We start from the raw sequence: 10,546 nt of genomic DNA, 5'->3' as shown, positions 1-10,546 counted from the left end.
TACAATATAATCAATTCGCAAGTAAATCGGGCAAATAACTTTGCAGAAAAGTGAGTATAGGCTGAACACAGTCCTCTAACAGATATAATCCACCACTCCCATGGTATCAGCTGCTAAACTACAGGCTAACCTGGGTGAAAAAATTGTTTCCCAAAAGTTGCTTTTGTTTTGCAGATGTTCAGCACCCCCCAAATCAGATGTTTTACAAAGACAAACAATGTTAACACAGAGGGGAAGTAGAGTCACAGACAGGTCAATGCTGAATCAGTACCAGAACTAGGAGTAGGATTTAGGGTTTCTCTCCCATCCACAGTTGTTCTAAATCTACTTGAGCTAGCAGTTTAGCCAGTGGGCTTAGGATAGTGTTAGTGCAGTGCTTGCAGGCAGGGGCAGCACGTTGGGTGTGTTATGACTGCAGGGAAGATTCAATTGCCCTTCCAGTGCCTGTGAGCAAACACTCCTTGATACTGCTGGCTGCTTCCCTTGGGAAGTGGGCTGCGGTGGGACCCTCACGGCCGGCCAGTGCTTCGGACAATCAGCTGCTCTGCTGTGCCATTATCAGGGCCAAGAGGGAGCTGCAGCGGGAACTGCAGAGCTGGGCGGAACACCGAGGTGATTTGCAAGCACTCGCTCCGCCCATTATGCAAATTACAACCCCCTGGTTGGGGATCCGCTTGCCGGGGGTGGGGCCATCCGCTGCAGACGGGATATAAGGCGGTGGGGGAACAATGCACCCGAGTCTCAGCTCGGTCGCTGCGATCACGGGAAGTAGCCCTGAGGGTGCAGGCTGCAGCCAGAGCAAGCCGCCCGCTTGGCCCACAGCAGGACGCGGGGGAAAGGTGATTCCAGGGGGTGGGGCCCTGGGGGCATTACCCCGCCACATACTTAGGGGCTGTAGTTGGGTGACTCTGGGAAACTTGGAGGCAGCGCGGTTCCCCCAGCGCCTCTCCCCTGCTCCAAGCCGGGAAGTGGGGACCGACCCGTTTGTAACTTACGCGCCCCACGTCCGTGGGGGGCCGCTGGACGACGGGTGAGTGGGAGCAGCTCCGCGCGTAGGGGTCTCCGATATAGGGCTTTGGGGTCTCTAGTGGGCGCGGTCCCTGTGTGTGTGTGTGTGGCAGTTGGGACCCCCTTGGTGGGTGCGTTCAGTGGGGATGTGATCACGCACGGGAAGATGCCGCGAACGTGGGGGAGCGTGGGGTGGCCACGGTTCAGAGGCTGACCTGAGGTTGGGGTATTTAATCGCCTGGCTTGGGGCGGGGGGCTTATCTCCTCTTCTCCCCCTCCATACCCCCCATGATGCTGACACTGCGCTTTGGGATCCCCAGGCGTCCCCCTCCAGAGATGGAGTTCGACTCTTACCAGCATTACTTCTATGACCATGACTCCGAGGAGGATTTCTACCGATCCACCGCCCCCAGCGAAGACATCTGGAAGAAATTCGAGCTGGTGCCCACTCCCCCCATGTCGCCCCTGTGCAGCGCGGGGGCGAGAGCCTGTTGCCCCGGGGCAGGGGAAAGGTCCGACTGGCTCTCCCACTGCTGCCTGGCCGGGGAGGAGCCCGAGTATTTGATCGACACCGGGGAGATCTTCGGGAACCTGAGCGCTTTCGTTCTCCAGGACTGCATGTGGAGCGGCTTCTCCGCCCGGGAGAGGCTGGAGAAAGTTATGACCGAGAAACTCTCCACGGGCACCCAAAGGGTTAATCCGCACAAGCCTTCCTTTGCCCAGGACTTCGGGTTCAACAACTCGGTGAGCGAGTGCGTGGATCCTGCTGCCGTCTTCCCCTGCCCCTTGGCTGAGAACAAACATCCCCCTGCCTCCTCCGGGCCCGAGCGGCAGTGTGATTCTGGTAAGGGATTAAAAAAAACAACCCACAAGCTCCCTTGCTTTAAATCAAGGTGTGGGCTGGTCCCAGCAAGCCAGTGAACTTTCTGCTTTCTCCAGCATTGCAAACCCGCCGTGCTGGTGACTCTCCCGTTTACACATGTGTTGGTAAACAGTCTGGGAACGGCTCTCTGGAAGCCCAGCCTCCTTTTGTTGTGACTCCAAGCTCATGTAAAGCCCACGGACAAGAACAAAGGGAGCTGAACAGTCTCTTTCCCTCTAGGATTTTTGCTTGGGGGAAACCCCTGCACGTTGCAGGGACGGGGTGACCCTGGAGGGACCTCAGATTCCAGAAATCTGCTGCCTTCTCTTTTTTTTAAATCTTTCCCTCCTGCTAGGAGACGGCGCTGGGTTCCTCTGGGGAACCGCTCTCTGAGCCTGGAAGCTGCATGAGGAAGTTTGCAGCTTGCTTTAGATCCTCTTGTAATGCTTTCCATCGCAGCCATATTGCTGTCCTTTCGGCTTGATTTACAGCCCCCAGCCTGAGGTGCTCCCCCACCACTAGGTTTCAGCTGATCAGACAGTTTCCCCTTTGCAGCCTGGCAAGGAAAGTCTGTCTCCGATGGCCTCCTAGGACAAAAGGCAAAATCTCTTTATGGGCTTTGACCGTCACAAAACAATTGTTCATGTCTCTGGGGACATCCCTGGTTGGTATGTGTGGGAGGGAGAGAGGCTCGCTACCAAGCAACTAGATGCATCTCCTAATGTCTTTGTAGCACCCTAGGGCTGCCTCTGCGAAAGGACCCTGTCTCCTGGGTCCTATCCAGTCTCAGAAAAACTGGTGTAAATACTAGACTGAAGGTGAAGAGTGATCAAGGGAATGGTGTGTAAAGCCTCCAAAACGAAGTGTGAGCCTTGATCTGTAGGGCTGGAAGTTTAATACATGCTATTCAATTTTGTTTTTAAAGCCCTTGTCTCAAATATGTCACTTAATGGCAGGCAAAAATCCTTCCAAATCAGCTATTTTTTTTATTTTGCTCCTTCTATAAATGACCAGATGGAGGAGATGTGATTTCAATACACCTAAACTCCAGGCAAGATTTAAATGACTGCCCTCTGAAACGAAGTGGGGTATGACGGAAGTGCTGACACAATCTTGGGGGTGCAGGGCTAGACACCTCATTATCTTGACCTCAATATTAGAGTCTGAGTCAGGGATGAGTAATTTAGTTATGACTCATTCCAGGGATGAGGATGGCTGGGCAAGAAGCACCTTTTAGGACTGAGATTTAATTACATTAGGATGATGGAGATAGTAAGGAGGCTGCAGGCTCTAAAGGGCTTAATCTCAATTAGTGGTGGTGGGGGGACGACTGCATTCATTATTTCTACTTTAATCTTGCTTCTTGGCTGATCTGCACTTTAGCTGATCTGAATCCAGGCCCCTTGGGCACATGCTCCTGGCCACATGGTCCCAGAACAAAAAGCAACAGATTGTAGCAAACAATGAGGGGGGGCCTCAGTGAGTGACTCGCTCATTGGCCAATGAGAGATGGGTAACTTGGCAGCAGCAACATTCCAAGCGCCTGCTGAGGCAGCCAATGGCCACCTGGCTGGGAGGAGGGGCCCAGCCAGTCAGATTTTTTTTTATTAATGGGGAAAGGATACTATTGTCTGCACAATGGAAGTTTGTGACAAAAGAAGGGCATAAAAAGTGCATGGTACAAAGCAACCAGGAAATAGGTAGGGGGTGTGTGTGTGACACCTAAAACAAACCATGGTAGCGAATTCTAGACTGCTGATCACCAAGTGGTGTAAGACCCCTGAAGGATAAACTCTCTAGCATTGGGGGGGCAGAGGACTGGGACTCAAGAGCCCTGAGTCCCAACCTCTCTTCTGATTTAACAATAATCTACTGGCACGATAAGTATTGCCAAAGTGCAAAAGGAGACAGACCTCCGCCGCCTGCTAGCCTAGAGCTTCACTCTGTGTTGAGGGTCTTATTCATTGACAAGCTGCGTGACCGTGGACAAGTATATTAAACAGCTCTGCCTCGGTTTTTCCCAACCGTAAAATGGAGGCAATGCCCATCTTTGTGAAGTGTTTTGATTGAGTGAAAGGCATTGCTAATGCAAAGTGTTGCTAAGCCAGTTGGAATGCCATGCACAAGGGATATGTGCTTGCTTTTGCTCTTGGGAAAGTGACTTTGGAAAGTGGCAGGGAGTGAATTGATAGTAGCCACTGTAATTCAGGGATGGCTTGAGAGAAGTTCTAAAGAGTTGGGTCTGTTCCTCTGTGTTTACAGCTTTGATAACCTTTCCCCTCAGACCCTTTCTTTAAGGCTGAACATGTTTGGAGGTGGTGAGGGGAGGAATGTTAAATGGTGGATGGCTTAGAGGTTCATTGAACCTGATGGCAAAATGTCCCTCCTCCCCCACTGTGAGAGGGGAGGATTGTCTCTTCCCCTCCTTCCCCCCAGCTGAATGGGGAGAGGAGAATACCAGGGTGGGGGGTGAATAGGATTTATAACTTGTGAAAAGTAACAAGTCACTAAAATGCCCTTTGTTCCTGTTCACTGCAGCTTCTGGCAACTCAGCCCCCAGATCCCTCATTTACAATTCCAATGGGCCATGAAAGAGCCCGACAAGCAGGAGCAAGGGGAAGATCTTTATCCTTCAACTCTGTCCCCAGCCAACTAAGGCTCTTGCTCCCCTCCTTTCTGCTGGAGGAGGTGAGGACTGGTGCAGCTGTAGGAGCTGGGGGTGCAGGAATTTCTGGCCTGTTGGGTCTCTGTTCTTAATGAGTGTTGCCCATGGTGTGTAAGGGAAACAGTAAAAAAATCCACGTCCCATTTCCTTGGACACAGAGCCTGAGGCTAAGGAGAGAAATCTCAGTCCTATGACTGAGATTAGGTGATGTGGAAAAGACCAACTCAATCAGAATTTTTTATGCAATGCACTGGGATCCAAGCAATATGATCCTCTTCCTGATAAGTGTAACCTAGCAGGGTGACTGTCTAATCTCCAGAACCTAATGAGGTACTGGAGCACCATGCACCAGGTATGGTGCTGCACCATAGTCTTTTCTTTGGGCATTGTAAGAGGCTGGGCAAGGGATAGCTGAAGGAAATAGTCGAATGATTCCAAGTGATGGGTTGTTTTGCTTGCGTCTGTTTTGAACAGAAGGTGAAGAGATTGATGTGGTGACAGTGGAGAAGAGACAATCGCTCAGCATGAGGAAGCCGGTCACCATCACCGTACGAGCAGACCCCCTAGATCCCTGCATGAAACACTTCCACATCTCCATCCATCAGCAACAGCACAACTATGCTGCCCGCTCTCCACCAGACCCCTGCTCCCAGGAGGAGGCCTCAGAGAAGGAGATCAAGGAGGAGCCCCTGAGCAGCCCAGAGCAAGCGGCAGAGAGCTCATCACCTGAGCCTTGCCTGCTGAAACCCGGGAGTGCCCCGAGCTCAGATAGCGAGGACATGGCCAAGAGGAAAAACCACAACTACTTAGAACGCAAGCGGCGAAATGATCTCCGCTCACGCTTCCTGGCACTGAGGGATCAGGTCCCCGGTTTGGCTAACTGTCCCAAAACCCCAAAAGTGGTGATCCTGAGCAAAGCTTCGGAGTACCTGCAGTCGCTAGTTAATGCAGAGAGGAGGATGGCTGCAGAGAAGAGGCAGCTGAAGTTGAGACAGCATCAGCTGCTGAAACGAATCACCCATCTCAAGGGACGTTAGCTTCCAAAAACTTGACACCTTTCCAATATTGATTTGCACATTTTTGGTTATTGTGAACCCTCCAAACTACAGATCCCCGAATGCACTGCAGCCAGCGCACACAAATATGGCTTGCATTCTAGGAAATTTAAACTGTGTGCGGGGTGGGTGGGTTCTTTGTCTCTCATTCACGTCTGGTCTCGGGTTCCTCTTTAACAGAGCAGGGAGTTGCCAACGGTGGGCTGAGTTAACTCTTATCCTTTGGGAATGCTGGTAGGTTGGCACCAGAATAATGTAGACACTGGATTTTGCAAGACACTTGGGCTGAAATTGTCAAAAGTGACCACTGAGTTCTGGATGTCTCATTTTGAGGGTGTCCAACTTGAAGCACCTGTGTCCTGACTGCCAGAGCTGCTGAGCATCTGAACAGAGATGTGGGACAACGCCGGCTGAGGCCCACAGGAGCTGCCTCAGTGCCTCTGAACTTCAGGCTTCAGGTGCCTGAAATTGGGCACTTACAAATTGAGGCCCTTTTCCAAACTCAGGGCCTGAATGGACAACCCAAACCTAGAGATGGCAGGATCCTCATTCAGACAGAGGACCTGTCACTGAATCCAGCTGTTCTGTGGATTTACTTTCATACACACACAGTTTTAGGTGGATTGTTAACATGGCCGTTGCTGCCATGGACCTATTAAGTTTGACCCAACTTCTGTGGTTCAACCCAACCCCAGCACTGGTTCCCCTGGTGTGGTGCTCTTCCACTGTCCCTTCTCTGACCCATCCTCGGGCTTCGTACTGGCCCGCCTCCCCAATCACCACCCTTCACAACATCCCCCATCCTATTCTGCAGCAGGGGGGATTGAGCCCATGTACCCATCACATCCCCTCCAGAAGAAGTCCATTAAATTCCTAAGTGGCTCCTGCTCCACTGCAACTGAGTCGAGAGAATCTAGGCCAGGGTGTTCAGATCCAGAATACAAGGGGGTTGCAATCTGGTGGTCCAGTTTGGGTCCATCTCTCTAGAAGCAGTAATAGCTGGGGAATGCCTAAAAGTGCATTGGGAAAGCTTTTCTCTAGGGGCCAGGGCTGCTGTTAAAGATCCTTTTTCTCCCAGGGGTGGGATGATGCATGGATAAACTCTTATCCCTGGAGAAGAACCGAGACTAGCTTGACATGGACTATACCTCACTTTCTTACCACTTTACACAGTAGCTTGTCTTGAGGGTTGTGTTCTAGAAACTGCTGCTGTAACTGCCTGAGTCTTATACTGGAGGACCCTTTTTTTAATACTGTATTTTTGTACAACTATTTTGAAGAGTATTGTTAAAGATTTGTCTTTTTGTAAACCTTTTTGGGGGGAGTGTGTGCATTGTCCCTGCTGCAGCGTGGAGAGTATGTGTTGGTGTGGGGGGGAAATGCCTTTCTAGGAGAGTCCAGGTCCTGTGTTCTGATTTACTGTTGGGAATTAAGTGAGAGATTCCTTGGGTGGGCAATGTTATCTGGGGCCTAGCTCCTCAAGGAGTACAATGGGCTATTGAAGAGGGTTTTCCTCTCTCTCTCTCTCTCTCAGAGGATGAGGGTGAAAATTACCCTGTGTGGCTGACTTCCCGTATTCCCTGAAAGCAGTCTCCTAAGAGCGATGCTGCTTAAGATCCCAGGTGTAGCCCAGGACTGATGACAAGGGCTGATCGAATTGTTGCCTGGAGCTACTTTGTCTTTACTAGGTGGGTAGAAGCCACCTCTTAGAAGGGATCTGATCAGGGCTCAGCCTCTGTTTGCTGACCTGCAGCGACCCTCCCTGAAGTTGCGTTTGTTCAGCTGGCCAAGTGTCTTCTATCACCTCACAAATCTCCCTCTTCTGTGAATACTAACCAGTTGATGCAGGGGATATGGGGAGGGGCATAGGACCGGTGGCCTTCATCTCCCTTGGCACTGATGGGGTTGACCCTCGACTTTGCAGCAGAGACGCACAGAGCAGCCGGTGAGCTGTCTGCCTCCTAACTGACCTATTGAGAAACTTTAGAGTTAACACTGTGGTCGGATTTAGCACTTTCTTCATTACCTCACACTTCATAAATAAATAAGTTACAAAGACAGACTGGGTTGGATTTTTCCATAGAGTTGTTTCCTGGGTGCGTGTTTCCAGGGGGGTAACTGCCACTGCTGCTGCCCTAACTAACTTACTTGCCCAGCTTCGGGTCTTTGCGGGGGCCCTGGAGAAGGGTGCAGCGGCATTGCTGTTGCATGAGCGGTTAAGATGAGCCATAAACTATGCACAAAGCTAAGGAGGGTGGCTGGGGCCCGGCCCAGCAGCCGATGGGACTTTCACCTACAGCCCTTCCCTCTGCTGTTGGAGGAGGGCCACCATATCCCACTCACAAAGCTTTGCCTTTATAGGAAGGGGCGTGTGCTGTCTTCTGACCATTTGGCCATATCCCTGAATGGCAGGATCAAAACCTCAGCACAGGTACTGTTACTGTGCCTGAGGCATCCCAGGCAAGTAACAGTCACTGAGCACAGTAGGATGGATGTGTGTCTAGAGAGTTATCACAGCTGTTAGATCCCCAAATGCCCCTGGGGAAGGCTTGGGGGGAAAGAAGGGGGGGGAGTTTGCAGAAATTAGAGTGCAAGATATTTAGAAGCAAACAGTAGGATATTTTCCTTTAAGCAGCACATAGGCTCCTGCGAGCAAGACTAGTCCCTTTGTGTAGGCATTCTCATGAAATTTAAAATGTGGAATGGCTACAGCAGTGGGTCCTGGGAAACAAATCACCTACATTAATTTCTCTTCAAGTGGTTTTATTGAGGAAGAGGGGCTGAGAGCTGAGTTCCTCTAATGAGGGAATCGATGTAATTTTAAACTCTTCTAATGGCACTACAGAGCAGTCAGCATGTGGAATTCACTGCCCCGGAAGGTCATCAAGATGAATATGATGATGAATTGTCAGTGAGTAACTAGAGGAAAGCTCAGACGGGGAATGAAATTGCTTGCTCGGGTGGGAGGGGGGCTAGACTTCCCTTTCGGGGCTACCACAGAATTCCCTACATCCCCATATGCAGAGTTTGAAATTTTTTTTTACTTTAATTTGAAGCATATTTATTACCCATTAACAATTCCAGGTTCTTGGTTTTAACTCCTTCTGGAGGCAAACTCCTGTACTAAATGCAATGGAGCGCATGCATTGTGTTACTGCTAAGGCAGTCTCTAGAATGGGGCTAAAATACCATTTCAAGAGAGGTTTAGTTGTCTGAATGAAGCAAGTCTTTTAAAGAATGATTAATCAATGCTCCATGTTCCTTTTGGTTCCTGAAATAGCTGCCATGTTTTACACTTCTGTTGTGTGTTGCATCAGATGAGGTCGAAGCATTGTACAGACACTGGAGTTCAACTTAGAATACTCTGCTGTGACTTCTAATGGTCACACAGCCAAACTGGGAGTCAAACCCAGGTGTTCTGACTCCTCTAATACCTTGCTCTCACCTCTACACAAAACACTTGTGGTAAAGAATATAGGTTCAAAGTGTCTAGATTTATTTTGCCAGGAAGGCAGGGTGGGAAGGAATAGATGCACTCTTCAATGCAGCAGTAGTGGGTTGAGTTAATCCTCTCTTATTCGTCCAGTCTGCTTGTCCCAGAGCATGACAAGAAAAAGATGGAAGGTGGGATTTGTACATGAATTTCCATGAGTTAGCACAAGTTTCATTGCAAGTCAATGGGATGTGTGCTGCTAAGCCATTTAGGCACCTAACTGATTGATTTCAGTGGCAGTTAGGAGCCTAAATACCATTGAGGATCTGGGTTTTAAATGCCCTTGAAAATCTCACCCAAAGACTCCATTTAGTTTAGCGGTTGGATCGTACGCAGGCAAAAAACAATTTCTGGAGACATCTCTGTAAAGTTGTGCACTGAGCTGGCTTGGAAGCATAAGTGCTGGAACTAAGGGTGCTGGGTGGGACGGTCGCACGTCCTGGCTTGAAGTAGTAATAAGCCAAATACATGGTCTCTGCCTTCAACACCCCCCCATAAAAATTGTTCCAGCACCACTGCTTGGAAGGCTGCAAAAGTACTGGACCATAATTAGATGAGACAACATTGTAAGACCAGAGAAGTGGGGGTCAAGATAACTTTTAAACCAAAGTGCAAACGTCTGTAGAGATATAAAGATTCATTCTACACCTGTTTAGAGGGAGAATAGCTGAGGGTATGGCTACACTTGCAACTGTACAGCGCTGCCGCGGGAGTGCTCCCATGGCAGCGCTTTGAAGTGTGAGTGTGGTTGCGGCGCCAGCGCTGGGAGAGAGCTTTCCCACCGCTGCAGGTACTCCACCTCCCCGTGGGGATTAGCTAACAGCGCTGGGGCACTCTTTACACCGGCGTTTTACAGTGCTGTAACTTGCTGTGCTCAGGGGAGTGTTTTTTCACACCCCTGAGAGAGAAAGTTGCAGCGCTGTAAAGCGCCAGTGTAGCCAAGGCCTGAGCTAGGTCTGGCTAGGGATAAGTCTGAGCATATTAAAAAAAAAAATTAGGTTTGCATAAAATACTCGGACCAAATCATAACCCATTGTTGAAGAGGATGGTTAGTGGAGTAAGCATCGTGTTTGAAATAGACCCATTAGAAGCACAGATTAAAAATACATCAGGATTAAATAAACCTGACATCTACCCAAAGCAGACAAATCGAATAAAGTGTGCATGGATGTGTGCATCTCTTGAATGAGACTTTCTGTGTGTACATTAAAGATGCCAGGGTATTTTTATAAGGATGGTGTTTTACGCTGTTAAAATTACCTACAGAGAGGTTTTTAAAGGACTTTTTTAGGGGAAGGGCGGGCAGAGGCTTAATGACAGAAGGTATGAAAGATATTTAATTGAAGCAAACAGGGCTATTTGTGTTTGGAAGTTACAAGTTCTTCTGGGATCAGTCAATTTGAAATCTAGTCAATTTCAAAACCAAGTTAAAAGTAGCTTTAGATGTTACACCTGTCCCTGAA

At 49.5% G+C, this 10,546-nt stretch overlaps 1 protein-coding gene across 1 annotated transcript; it reads left to right on the top strand.

Moving 5' to 3' along the window:
• The first annotated feature begins 759 nt into the window (after positions 1-759).
• Positions 760-7,633, top strand: MYCL (MYCL proto-oncogene, bHLH transcription factor). The gene is made up of 3 exons (XM_030539358.1): positions 760-839; positions 1,329-1,852; positions 5,010-7,633. Exons 2-3 carry the CDS (start codon positions 1,345-1,347, stop codon positions 5,570-5,572), a joined length of 1,071 nt encoding a protein of 356 aa, XP_030395218.1. The 5' UTR covers positions 760-839; positions 1,329-1,344; the 3' UTR covers positions 5,573-7,633.
• Positions 7,634-10,546: the final 2,913 nt, after the last annotated feature.

Source organism: Gopherus evgoodei, chromosome 20 (genome assembly GCF_007399415.2).
Source record: "Gopherus evgoodei ecotype Sinaloan lineage chromosome 20, rGopEvg1_v1.p, whole genome shotgun sequence".
NCBI lineage: Eukaryota > Metazoa > Chordata > Testudines > Testudinidae > Gopherus > Gopherus evgoodei.
This window is presented reverse-complemented; position numbering and strand designations above follow the sequence as displayed.

Excerpts from the sequence above, each read along its gene's own strand:
- MYCL (XM_030539358.1), top strand. The coding sequence starts at position 1,345 with ATGGAGTTCGACTCTTACCAGCATTACTTCTATGACCATGACTCCGAG. Across the intron at positions 1,853-5,009 it reads CGAGCGGCAGTGTGATTCTG|AAGGTGAAGAGATTGATGTG; the intron begins GTAAGGGATTAA and ends TGTTTTGAACAG.